General features: G+C 44.9%; 1 protein-coding gene across 3 annotated transcripts in view; it reads left to right on the top strand.

Annotated features, from left to right (window-relative positions):
• The window catches only part of CLCN6 (chloride voltage-gated channel 6), a 35,664-nt gene that overhangs the window by 317 nt on the left and 21,362 nt on the right, over window positions 1-13,985 (top strand). Inside the window, exons 1-5 of one of the 3 annotated variants that reach the window (XR_009452108.1) lie at window positions 35-331; window positions 1,140-1,199; window positions 3,155-3,220; window positions 3,539-3,604; window positions 7,478-7,544. Coding sequence is in view for 2 of the 3 variants with exons in the window: in XM_059691240.1 (XP_059547223.1) it covers window positions 245-331; window positions 1,140-1,199; window positions 3,155-3,220; window positions 3,539-3,604; window positions 7,478-7,544 (346 nt within the window). In the remaining variant the exon portion in view is untranslated. Of the gene's footprint in view, window positions 1-34; window positions 332-1,139; window positions 1,200-3,154; window positions 3,221-3,538; window positions 3,605-7,477; window positions 7,545-13,985 lie in introns of those variants that run through there. The other 2 variants (XM_059691240.1, XM_059691241.1) reach the window with 2 other exon arrangements.

The raw sequence follows: 13,985 nt of genomic DNA, 5'->3' as shown, positions 1-13,985 counted from the left end.
GAAACCACCCGGCGGGCGACAGGAAGCCCCGCCCCCAACATGGCCGCGCCCAGCGGGCCCGCTGGAAGCCGCTCCACCGCCGTCCTGTGACGCGGCCCGTCGCCCCACCCGTCTGCAGCCACTCCCCGTCTCGGCCGCCGAACTCGAGAGGGACACGTGACCCTGCGGGGGCCAGTCACGTGAGGCGCCGAGCGGGTGGGAGGGGGTTGGCACTGGGGGTCCGGAGCCGCAGCAGAAGAGGAAGATGGCGGGGTGCAGGGGGTCCTTGTGCTGCTGCTGCCGGTGGTGCTGCTGCTGCGGGGAGCGAGAAACCCGTACGCCCGAGGAGCTGGTAAGGCGCGGGCGCTGCGGGCTGGGCCGGGCAGTTGCTAAGGGACGGGAGAGGCGTCGCCGGAGGTGGGGCCGGGCGAGCTGGGCCCGCAGGTGGCAGCGTGTGCGGACGGGCACCGCATGCCGGGCTCTTGCAGAATCGGCCCTGCTTCCCGTGCCCAAGTCCGGAGGCTAATTCTCATAACTCCTCCCTGGGATCTAAGAGAATCCGGGCCAGCTTCAGTGAATCCCATAGATTTCTTTTTTTAATTTCCATCTGGAAGGAGTGTTGAGTGAAACGAGCATTTTCGGAATGAGCCCTTTCATGCTTGTCATGCCGCTGGCTTAGGTTCTCCAGCGCTTTTCTCACTCCGTCCTAAGCCTTTCGGGGTCATTGACAAGCCAGCTTCCCCCTGCAAGGCACCCTGGGAAAACTGGAGGTGCTGTGTCCCCAAAGCTGACAGGTCCCTTCGGATTTCAGATTGGGCACCTTGTCAGACGGACCTGGATTTTCCCCGCTGAACCTGGCAGTGGGCATCTTTGACGTGTCCGGAAGACAAGAGTGGTTATTTGGAGAATGTGTCAATAGAGATGAAAGGCTCAGCTGGATCCCCACCCACATCACCCCCTATCCCAAAAGGATTTTGTGGGTTGTTTTGTGTGTGTGTGTGTGTGTGTGTGTGTGTGTGTGTGTGTGTTTGCGATCTTGTTCCCATTAGACAGTGGTTCTAGACAATTTAGAAACTAGCAACAGATGTCGGTAAACACTTCTGCCTCCTGTTCCTTTTAACCACTAAGAGGGTCTCCCTCCTGTGGATCTGTTTTTCTAGACCATCCTTGGAGAAACACAGGAGGAGGAGGATGAGATCCTGCCAAGGAAAGACTATGAGGTGAGCTTCTTAGCTGCTGTCTTGGTAACAAAAGCAGTGACTGACCTGGGCCCTTCAGAGGGGAGCTTTAGGATGCCAACCAAGGGAGTGGGTGAGAGGCAACTTCCCTCCGGGAAAGGGGCTGTTTAACAAGCCCCTGCCGTTTTTAAATATAGTTTTATTGATTTTATTGTTTTCAGAGAGGAAGGGAGAAGGAGAGAAAGATAGAAAATTTTTAAGTTGTTATTCCCCCAAATCAAAGAGCAACATATACAGCAAAAATAAAAGGAAGTGAGTCATGGTAGAGAAGTGACAGCCCTGGCTGGTGCGTTTCAGTGGTTAGAGTGTCAGCTGGAGCACGGGAGGGTCTCGGGTTTGATTCCCGTCAAGGGCACGAATCTGGGTTGCAGGTTTGATCCCAGGACATGGTCAGGCATGTGCAGGAGGCAGCCAATCAATGTGTCTCTCTCACATTTCTTTCTCTTTCTTTTCTCTCTCTCTCTCTTCACCTCCCCCCTTCTCCTTCTCCTTTCTGCCCCTGCCCCCTCCCTTCCACTATCTGAAAATCAATGGAAAAAATATCCTTGGGTGCGGATTAACCAAAAAAAAAAAAGAGAGAGAGAGAGAGAGAGAAGTGACAATATCTGATTTTAATACAGACCATATATAGTTCATTGATGTATATTTTACAAAGTGTTAGGCTCTCAGCTGATATATTTAAAAAAAAGAAAAGATTGATGTTCTGGCATTGCATTTGTTTCTAAATGCCCCTTTAAATAGCTTTATTCAGGGTTAGGGCTAGTATATAATTCACATGCTATACAATTTACCTATTTAATGTGTACAACTCAGTGGTATGTTTAACATATTTAGAGTTGTGCAGCCCTCACCAAATCAATTTTAGAACATTTTTGTCACCTTGGAGAGAAACCCCGTACTCATTAGCAGAGTCACTGCCCATTGTCCTTGTCCCTGACCCTAGGCAACCACTGATCTACTTCCTGTTGCTATAGAGTTGCCTCTTCTGGGCATCTGAAAACCTTTTCTTTTTTTCTTTATATATATATTTTATTGATTTTTTACAGAGAGGAAGGGAGAGGGATAGAGAGTTTGAAACATCGATCAGCTGCCTCTTGCACACCCCCTACTGGGGTTGTACCCGCGACCAAGGTACATGCCCTTGACTGGAATCGAACCTGGGACCCTTTAGTTCGCAGGCCAACGCTCTATCCACTGAGCCAAACCGGTTAGGACCTGAAAACCTTTTCATTGTTTGTGGAGTCATAGCATTATTAGGCAAAACCATCAAACAAGTAATTAACTGACCAGTCATTTCTATAAATATTTGGTATGAAGATTATTCATATTTTCAACATTTTAATTTTTTCCCGTTTATTCCTAGAATGTGATGTCACTAACCTGATTAAAATATATATACACATATATAAATATATACTTGATCACTCATGGATGGGTCTGGTTTCTCAGCAGAATTTTTCACTGTGTTTTTTTTTTAATATATATCTTTTTATTGATTTCAGAGAGGAAGGGAGAGAGAGAGAGAGAGAGACCGAAACATCAATGATGAGAGAGAATCATTGATCAGCTGCTTCCTGCACGCCCCCTACTGGGGATCGAGCCCACAACCCAGGTATGTGCCCTTGACCGGAATCGAACCCCAGACCTTTCTATCCACTGAGCCAAACCAGGTAGGGCTCTGTGGTGTGTTTTTTTGTAATCAGAAAAAAAAAATTCTTTTTGCAGATATAGAAAGTACCATGTTTGCTGTGAAAATTTCAAACAATGCCCAGATATGAAGAATACCTCCTAAACTATCACCTCAGAGATAGCCATTATTAACAGTTTTCCCAGATGCTTTTGCTTTATGTATGTTGACACAAAAAATCTTAATTTTATTTACTCAAAATGGGATCGTGTACCATAGTATGACGTTTTTACTCTTGGCCCTCTTTCAGAGTTTGGATTATGATCGCTGTATCAATGACCCTTACCTGGAAGTTTTGGAGGCCATGGATAATAAGGTGAGTCCCTTATTGATCTCTTGGGACTGAGGAGGTCTTACGATAGCTCCTTTACCTTTACCCGTTGTCCTTTTAACCCTCATGAGGCAACAGCATTTATCCCTTAGATTACTTCCTCCTGCCAACCCAAATACCCGCTGACCCAACCCCTTAGAGTCCATCATTCTTGCATTATAAAGCACCCTCCATATCAGGCATCATCTTTGACATTTTTGCTGTCCTTGTGAAATTCACTCTAAAACTGGTTGGCCAAGTTGTGTTCCTTCCCTGCTGCCAACATAATCCTGAAACTGAGTCATTTTTTTCCTGTGTGAACAGAAAGGTCGCAGGTATGAGGCGGTGAAGTGGATGATGGTGTTTGCCATTGGAGTCTGCACGGGTTTGGTGAGCAGGCGGGGCATGGGGGGGTGGCGGGCCAGAGGGCTGGAGCGGGTCAGAGGTCAAGCTCCAGCCTGACAAATAAGTTGTTTGTCATAACAGGGACTGCCTTGTCTTTTTTCCTCTTTCTTTTCTTAATTAATAATCTTACGCTTTTTTATATTTCTCTTTTTCTTTCACTTTATGAAACGAAAGTAAGTCATACAACTTCGGTGTCCTTTAAAGCACTCAAAGGTTGGGTCAAGTTCTCTTACGATAAGCTATGGTCCTGTCACGTAGACAACATGGAGGGGAGGGTACTCAGTGGATGTTGAGTCACTCTGTAGGGAAAAAGCAAAGTAATGGGAACAAAACTAAAGCTTACGCCCTTGCCTTTAGCACAGTGTGCCAGTCACCAGGACACCGCTGATCTCAGTGAATGCTTTGTGCTGACCTTGGCTCTTCTCTGCACATTGCTCGTTTTTTCTAGAAGGTGGAGCTGGCCGGTTTGGGCAGAGGATTACACCTGAAAGCATAGGGTTCTGGCCGGTTTGGGCAGAGGATTACACCTGAAAGCACATTCACACATGAATCATGGACAAGAAAAGATTATGAAACATTGCCAAAGATGATAGTAGCACAAGGTCTGGAACCATAGCTGCTGACTTACCATGGTAAAACCTGCAAAGAAAAGCTGAAAAAGGTAGCAGCCAGTCCACACGAGGCCGGTCCAATCTGATTCTCCGTCACTGCTGTGTTAAATAGGGGGTTGTCTGGGTCCATTTGGGCTGCTATCACAAAAATACCATAGACTAGATGGCTTGAAACAGACATTTATTTCTCACAGTTCTGGGGGCTAGAAGTTCAAGATCAAGGGCCAACAGATTAGTGTCTGCTGAGGACCTGCTTTCCAGTTCAGAGATGACCATCTTTGCCCTGTTCTCACATGGCAGAAGGGAGCAAGAGAGCTCTCTGGCTGGGGTCTCTCTTTAATCATGATAAACTTGGTATATAAGATAACGCATATTTTAAGTATATTACATTATAGTTCAACTAGAGGCCCGGTGCACGAAATTCATGCACTCAGGGACCAATTGGACAACCAGACACTTAGTATATTAGGCTTTTATTATATAGGGTATTTGTGTATACTACATAGTGTTTATTACTGTAAGTCTAGTAACCCTCTCACCATACAGTTGATCCCCTTCACCTATTCTGCACTCCCCCAGTCCTTTTTCCCTCTTGGGGTCTCTTTATAAGGGCACTAATCCTATTCATGAGGGCTCCACCCTCTTGGCCTTATCACCTTCTAAAGGCCCCCACCTCCAAATACCATCATATTGGGGGTTAGGCTTTCAACATGAATTTGGGGTGGGGGGCAAACACAAACATTCAGTCCATAATAAGGGATATATATATACTAGGGGCCTGGTGCACGAAATTCGTGCACTGGGTATGTATGGGGAGGGGAGTGTCCCTCAGCCCAGCCTGCCCCCTCTCACATACTGGGAGCCCTCAGGCGTTGACCCCCATCACCCTCCAATCGCAGGATCGGCCCCTTGCCCAGGCCTGATGCCTCGGCCAGAGGCATAGACCCCCATCACCCTCTGACCACCTGATCGGCCCCTTGCCCAGGCCTGACGCCTCCGCCAGAGGTGTCAGGCTTGGACAGGGGACCCCCATCTCCCCCTGATCACTGGCTCTGGCCCCCGCCCAGGCCTGAGGCCTCTGGCCCAGGAATCATGCCTGGGCAGGGGACCCCCATCTCCCTCTGATCGCTTGCTCCACCCCCCGCCCAAGTCTGACACCTCTGACCCAGGCTTCAGGCCTGGGCAAGGGGACCATCATATCCCCCCAATCCCCGGCTCCGCCCCCCACCCAGGCCTGATGCCTCGGCCAGAGGAGTTGACCCTCATCACCCTCCGATCACCAATCACCGGATCAGCCCCTTGACCAGGCCTGAGGCCTCCGGCAGAGGTGTCAGGCCTGGGCTGGGGACCCCCAGCTCCCCGTGGTTGCAGGCTCCGCCTCTGCCCAGGCCTAATGCCTCTGGCCTAGGCGTCCGGCCTGGGCAGCAGGGACCCGCAGCTGCAGCGGCCCTGCGATCGTGGGCTCCGCTTTAGGCCCAGGCAAGGGACTGTGCCCAGCTCCCATCGCTGGCTCCACCCCTACTTCCTGCTATCACTGGCCAGGGTGGCAAAGGCGCCTGATTCTCCGATCATGGCTGGGGGGCAGGGCAAAGGCGGCCCCAGGGCCGCCTTTGCCCTGCCCCCCAGCTCTTAGCTCCCCCCTGGGTTTCCGATCACTGTCAGTGGCAGGGGGCTTCTTCCTGCTTTCCCTTTCGCCTCCCTGCATTGTGCCTACATATGCAAATTAACCGCCATCTTGTTGGCAGTTAACTGCCAATCTTAGTTGGCAGTTAACTGCCAATCATAGTTGGCAGTTAATTTGCATATAGCCCTGATTAGCCAATGAAAAGGGTATCGTCGTACGCCAATTACCATTTTTCTCTTTTATTAGATAGGATTCCTAAGCAGCAGCCTGTTTATCATCTTTCTCTAGAATTGACCAGAAGTCTCATAATTAAGTATACATGGTATACCCATAAAATGTAAACACGTTTTTAATATAATATAGCCACAAGGGCCGACCACAGTTTTTGTTTTCACGGCACTTGTCCAATTTTTACTGTAGTGAATTAGAGGTCAAGGAACATCTTAGTAGTTAAGACTAATGGCACTTAGAGGCCTCTTTGGTAACATTCTGATGGATACCAGTGTGGGGCAACTTGGGTGGATTTAATTGTTTTGTGGAAATTTCAGAGTGTGAATTTTGCTATATATGGTTCTGGTTGCAAATTTCCCTGTAATGGGCATAGTCATTAGCTATCTAGTTGTTAGTCTTTCTGTCACTTTCATATCAAACTCCTTTGAACTGCCATTTATCAATAGTAACAGCTTTACCTCCCACCCTCATGTTAAAGGCAGGCAGACCTGCCTTTATAACGTACTACCTGTTCCTCTTGCTACTGGCTCTCTTGTCCTTTGATCTGTCACCACTTACTGCTTTAATGTTAAAAGCCTCAGCATTGGCTTGAGGGAAGTCTGGAGTTAAAACCATGAATCCTTTGATCCTGAATCTACAAAATCAGAAGTCTTTCCAGTTCTCCTTTAAGCCCAGAGCAGGGACTTATGAGAGTGGAAGAGTGGTTAATCAGGGTAATCATTGACTACATAAGACAGTTAAAAGTCAAAGTAGTGACTTATGTAAAATAGAAATAACCAACTTGCAAAACCCATATACAGCTCAGTGAATGTCATCATACAAAGTAATTTAAGCTAGCCCAGAGCAGATTGGCCCAGTGGGTTGGAGCATCATCCCATACACCTGAAGATGTTGAGTTCGATTCCCAGTCAGGGCACATACCCAGGTTGTGGGTTCAGTCCCGGTCAGGGCCTATATGGGAGGCAGCTGATTGATATTTCTCACATCAATGTTTCTCTCTCTCTAAAATCAACTTAAAAGTATGCTGTTGATTTTTTCAAAGTAATCTAAGCTCTGTGCTTATATAGCTAAGCATCGCTAAAGACACAGTGGTCTTCCTTGGTCTCACATCTTTTTCTGCATAATTTTCTCTCTGTTTTACTTTGCTCCTCTCATAGCTGTACTCCATTCTTTGTTCTTTAGTGGGCAGAGGGGCAAGGCTGGAGCGGGGCCCCTGCAGAGCCAGAGTGACTAACGAAAGCCCATCCACCCACTGCTGGCTGATAACGCAGGTGTGCGTGCACAGCAGGCGTGCGGGCACCATGAATGCAGTGGGGGAAGTCTGTGCTTTTGAGGGCAGTGCCCGTAACACGCCAGGAAGCTGTGTGACTGATGCTCCTCTCCTCTTCCCAGGTGGGTCTCTTTGTGGACTTCTTTGTGCGCCTCTTCACGCAGCTCAAGTTTGGAGTGGTACAGACATGTATCCTTTTCACCGTTTCTGATCGTGCTTCCTTGTCTAGAAATGAGTTGAACAGTAGACATGATCTATGGAGAGCTATTATTAGCCGTTCGGCTTTAAGGTGTTTATCATTGAAGAACACAGAAAGAACACTTTAATAAATCGAGATACATTCGTGGTTGGTAAGACATAAACCACCAAGATGCCCGCTTTCCCCAATCAATCTATAAATTCAATGTAGTCCCAATGAAAGTGCAATAGAATTGTTCATAGAACTTGAAAATTCTCTTCCTAAGTTTGTTTGGAAGAGTCAAGAGCCAAAAGTAGTTGAGATAGTTTTGAATAAGTAGGAGACTTATATAATTTAAGATATAGTCATTGAAACAGTGTCACATTGGTGCAGAAACACCCAGAGAATGGAAAATAGTGGAGAAGCAGAAACTGGCCTGTCGGGGTGTAGAAGTGCAGTGAATGACTGAGCCTGTGTGATAAATCAGTGAGGATAAAATGGGTCACTTCATAAAAGATGCTGGAACATCGGTTAACCATCTGGAAAAACATATAATTAGATTCCTACTTTGTACTAGAAATTAATTCTAGATGGATTAAAGAGGTAAATAGGCAAAATGAAACTTTAAGAGACTGTATGATGTAAAGAGTAGGGAATCAGCTCTGGCCGGTGGTGCTTGGTGGTTAGAATGTTGGCCCTAGCACTGAAGGGTCTCAGGTTCGATTCCCAGGCAAGACCACGTGCCTGGGTTTCAGGTTCCATCTCTGGCCCCGTTAGGGGCTCAGGCTGGAGGCCACGAATCAATGTGTCTCTCCCATCGGTGTTTCTCTCTCTCTCTCCTTCCTTCCCTCCTGTCTCTAAAAGTCAATGGAAAAAATATCCTCAAGTGAGAATTAACAAAATTTTTTTAAAAGGGTAGGGAATTATTTCTTAAAATGCCAGAAGGCACACAGTGAAAGGGAAAAGATCAGAAAACTTAATCACATCAAAGTCAATATTCTATTTATACAAACAAATAAAACCCAAAACAATAATGTAAATGAAGTGAAAAGTCCGCAGCCTCAACGAGGTTCTTCACTGTGCATTTAAGGAACATACTTTGTATCCAGAATAGAGGAGAACTACAACCCTAAATAAAGCCCAACAGCCCAATAAATAAGCTGGCAAAGGTGTCGAACAGCCATTCTCAGGAGAGGAAACTGAACAGCCAATAAACCTGTGCAAAAGTGCTCCCTTCACCACTGGTTAGGGAACTGGAAATTAATAAACAGGAAGCTGCTTCTACCCATGACTCGTGAATGCCTCTCCCGGCTGTGGGCCTTAGACATGTACGAAGATGTGCACCGCAGCTTTGTGATTGCGAAAAGTTGGAATCACCCCAGATGGAAAAATTATGGTATTTTCATTTGATACAGAAGTTAAAATGAGCAAACCAGAACTGTTTATCAACATGGCTAATTCTCAGAACAGGCATCAACTGAGAGAGAGGAAGTTGGAGTATATGCCTAAAATACAATACCATTTTTTTATATATATATTTTATTGATTTTTTACAGAGAGGAAGGGAGAAAGATAGAGAGTCAGAAACATCGATGAGAGAGAAACATCGATCAGCCGCCTCTTGCACATCTCCCACCGGGGATGTGCCCGCAACCCAGGCACATGCCCTTGACCGGAATCGAACCTGGGACCTTTCAGTCTGCAGGCCAACGCTCTATCCACTGAGCCAAACCGGTTTTGGCACAATACCATATTTTAATTTTGAAACAAAACAATAAGGATACATCTAAAAAACATAAGTGCTAACCTGAGCCTAACAGGCCAAAGTGAAAGGCAACAAGCATTTATTCCAGGTTCAGAGAAGAGCTGTTTGGAAAGCCCTGATTCAGGCAGAAGCCCCAGTCATGTTGCTGTTGGTAGTGAAGGCGAGGGGTGTTTATGAGAAAGGGAAGGGGGGCGATTACATCAGGAGGAGGAAGAAGTTTCTCTGGGTGCTGGTAAGCTAAGGAAGGGATGTCTTTAACGTAAATGATGCTCATGGTGTAATGTGTGCTTTCTTGTTATCTTTGTAAACAGTTGTTTGGAAACCTCTGCCTTAGGCCCAGTCCAGGAGTTAATTTGCCCGGTGGTAACATTCCTAGGGTTTGAGTAGTACAGCGGCAAGGCAGTTCCTCTGCGATGGCAGCTCCGACTCCACTTTAAAGTAATTCCATTTACATTTTCACAGAGGAAAGGATGCACAATAGTATCAGGGTAGTTAGTGTTTTTTCCCAGAGGAGAGAGGGGCAGAAACATAAAGGTGTTTTTCTTAATGTTTTAATTTTTTTTAATCATATGAGCATTTATTCCAATACTGCTGGCAGTACAGAAGAGCAGCAGGTCATCCACAAAAATCTGCTCTGCAGCCCCCATAAGCCAGCTGCTTATATAGGGCAGGACAGCAGTTTATACAGGGGGAAGCAGGGATTACAGGCATGGGGAAGTAGGAGGCTGGGGTGGGACTCCATTGTTTGTGCAACAAGGTTGTTAACCTTTCCATGATAACAGGCAGTTCTTGAATGAGAATGGACCACATTCAAAGTTTGACTCCTAGTCCAAGGTTAACTCCCAGGTCCAAGGTTCACTCCCAGGTCCAAGGTTCACTCCCAGGTCCTGGAGGCACACAATTCCCAGCCAGGTCAGAATGTTCTTTCTTTAACCAACACAAGGCAGTCGTGGTTAACAGAGCGTGATTAATATTTCCCATAACCATAGCTAGTCCCCAATATTCTATTTTTGCCCCTAACACTTCCCCACTGGTATTTCTATCAGCTCATATCTATGAGATTAGTTTTAGATGAAAAGTCTCATCCTGCTGAAACTGCAGCTGCTTCTGCCTTGAAAGTAGTTCCCAGGGATGGGATACACGAAATAAATGAAGGATCTTGGATATGTTTTCTATAAACTGAGAATTGTCAGGAAGATTAAAAACAGCACATTCCTTTACATTCCTTACAACCGTGGTTATGCTGCAGCAGCAAATAATCTATTGCTGCCCGATTTTCTATAACTGCCTCCCTGACCTGGTTCAGCTCTTGATTTATCCCATGTATAGCCCTGGAGGTGGCATTACGGCTTTTACCCTGCTGCAAGCCAGCTGGGCCACTTTTGCATTAAGGGAGCCTACCATTACCGGCATAACAAAAATGGTCAAAGCAATATAGGCAGCAGGCTCACAGGTGGAGACGGTCATTGCAGTCCGGTGCCTCAGGCTTGAGAAAGTCTCTTGGTTTAGACCCTGTGATGTTTCTGAGTCATAAAGACAGTCAGTCATCCTATGGAACAGGGCCCCCTGGTGCTGTTAACAGGGATAAATAGTTACCCACATATCAGGAACCCACCAGCCAGCATCTTAGTATGTCCATTACTATAAGGGAGGGTGAAATTATCAGAACAATTCATATTGTAGTTATTAGATACTTAAGGACAATAACTAGAACACCTGGTAAAAGTCAGACATTCACCACAGGGAACGACTGCAGTAACTTTTAGAGGAAACATCCCTGCATCCTTTTCCCAGACAGTGGGTCCCAACATATAAAGGTCCCCCCCCATCTGTGACTTTCTCCCCAAAATGAATAGTCTATATATTATCAGTAGGTGTCCCAGCTCTTCCTCAGCAAGATGTAAAGGTCAGATCTATATAGGTTCCTCCACTGCCAGCTTCAGAGCAGTTGGCGTGGTGAGGAGCACACCTCGGAGTGTCGTCCATTTCTCCTCCGGCTGGCCCATCGTCCTTGCTCTGCTCAGGTCTGTCTAACTGCCTACCACATGCCCTCAAGGATCTTGGCTCCCAATTCTTCCAGAGACAAGGGGCACAGGGTCTCTTCTGTAACTGCTGCATGCTGAGGAGGGGCGAAGTTTTTCCTTCAGAGCCAAGAGCTGCTTGCTCTCTGTCAGAGGGACAATGACGACTGGGCACGGAAGGAGGTGGCAGGGTGTCTAGAGGTGGTATTCCCTGAGTGTGAGTAGGGCTTGTCAGCTGGTGGAGTCAAACTGTGTTATAAAAATTAATATTACTGGGCAAAAGTTAGAATAGCAAGAATTATGTCAGTAGTCTGGTAAAAGGAAAAAAACATTTCCTATTGAAACATAATTTTTCTCTGTAAATCACCCTCATTTTTATTAAAGAGCCAACTTGAAACCAATTTATTTACTGTATTAAGTCTAGTTACCATTTGGCTTGATTGTTTGCATGAACACAATAAGAATAACCGTTGATCACATAGGCTATTTTTTAAAAAAAATATATTTTATTGATTTTTTACAGAGAGGAAGGGAGAGAGATAGAGAGTTAGAAACATTGATGAGAGAGAAACATCGATCAGCCGCCTCCCGCACATCTCCCACTGGGGATATGCCCGCAACCCAGGCACATGCCCTTGACCGGAATCGAACCTGGGACCCCCCAGTCCGCAGGCCGACGCTCTATCCACTGAGCCAAACCACATAGGCTATTTTAAAAAGATATGCTTTCCTGGAATTTCATGATCAAGCTTCACGCAGCCCCGCAGGGCAAAGACGCTGAGCCACCTAGCTGCCATCGGGTTTGCCTGCAATACCTGTAGATATGGGTGACTTCCTCAAGTTGAGATCCCCAGTGATGTCTTGAGGTTCCTTCTTTGCCATCTCTCAGGAAAGCAGCCTTTGTTCCTTACTTGGAAAGACTGCCATGAACCCTGTGACCAGGCAAGATACCAGGCTTTCTCCAAGGTGCTCTTATTGGCTTCATTCCTTAAAGCTTTCTGGTGACATCCAGAGTCCAGGCATGTCTCTGCAGGCATGACACGCCAGTCAAAGTCTTGGTTAACAGCCACAATTGGAAACAGGTCTTATTGAATTCATGCAAAGAACGTATTGCCACTTACTAAGAATTGCCAAATTCTGGAGGGACAGGCAGAGAGAAAAATATATAATTTACCAAATTGCTTTAAAAATGCTACCTTATATCTGATAAACAAAAAGTTCAAGAATCAGCAATACTTTCAACAAAAGTTACAAAAACTGTATAATTATTTTCCATTCATTCAGTCCCATAATCAACTTTTTGTTTCTCCTGATTTTTTCTGCCAGTACTTCTATAAATCCAGATACTTTAAAGTAATGTGAATGACATGGAATCTTGTCCTTTCTGCAAAACACAATATTCCAGGATAACAATTAGAGCTATAAATGGAAGCATAATATAGTTATTATTATTTGACAAAGCTTCCCATGTGCCTTAAGCAGAAAATTTTCCTTCATGAGAGAAAACAAATTCTTGAGGCATTTCAGGGCCAATTGGAATGACCTAAAGCCAATTCTAGGTCAAGAAAAGTTTCTTTAAAATTCAAACCTTGGAAAGATTGTCAAACTTATTTTACCAAAAGATCATATATCAAATGGACCAAAGGGTATTAGACACAACCATAGGCTAGCAAACTTTAGTTCCCATGATTAAGAAGATGACCTTTTTTTTTTTTTAATGAAAAAAAGTGCCTAATTAATATAACACAACTATTTCAATAACTTATAGAACTTTTGCTTCCTGGGCAAAAGCAGGAAAGACCTTTTCCCTTTTAATAGACTAGAAAAGGACTAACTAACATGAGGTTTATTCTGTAACTTCATTTGTCCTTGGGTGTGGTCAGTAAATGACACTGATTGAATTTCTGCTGTCTGTCTCCTGAGTAGGTTGATATTAGCTATTTACCCTCTGGTTAGGGAGGCAAAGTGCAAGTCATTTACTCTTAAGCATCCTTGGTTTAGGGAAGATAGGATTTACTGGATGGCTCCAAATTGTTGTTTGACCATCTCAATTTCCCTATTCCACTACTACTCCTGGCTTATTGGCCTGTGTCATTTATATAACTTCCTTTCTTCACAAACCTTACAGCTTTCAAAAATAACCAACTTTAGAACCCACTTTCTTTTCCTTCAAAATGCATCTCCGTGCCGCATGACTTCTATCACACCAAAACCATCATTTCTTTCCAATTAGTTAGAATTCTTAACCTTAGAAACCTTAATTTTCAGGTGACATGTAAGTAATTAGCATTCCTCAGATTAGCAATACATTCACATTTTTAAGAGATATTTCAAATAAAATACAAGACTTATTCATTAACAGATTCAAATCCACCCTCTAGATTTTTCATACGAGGCAAACTCAGATTAGTATCCTGATATTTCAGAATACCTAGGTATTTAATAATTTTTACTCTTAACCCTGCAAACTCCCAAAGTTTTTAGTTACCAAAGACTTTGGAAAACTATGTTTAGGTATATATAATTATCACTTTTAAAAAAGCTTTATCATAAATCCTTCACTTTAGTTATTTCATTTTGTCTTAACAACTTTGAGATTTTAAAGCCAATTATTACCCAAGGCATTTTCTAGACCATTTTTTTTTAAAACAGGGATAACTCACTAG

The sequence above is a fragment of the Myotis daubentonii genome, chromosome 3, assembly GCF_963259705.1.
Source record: "Myotis daubentonii chromosome 3, mMyoDau2.1, whole genome shotgun sequence".
Lineage (NCBI taxonomy): Eukaryota > Metazoa > Chordata > Mammalia > Chiroptera > Vespertilionidae > Myotis > Myotis daubentonii.
Note: the sequence above shows the minus strand (reverse complement) of the source record. Positions and strands in the feature narration are given on the sequence as shown.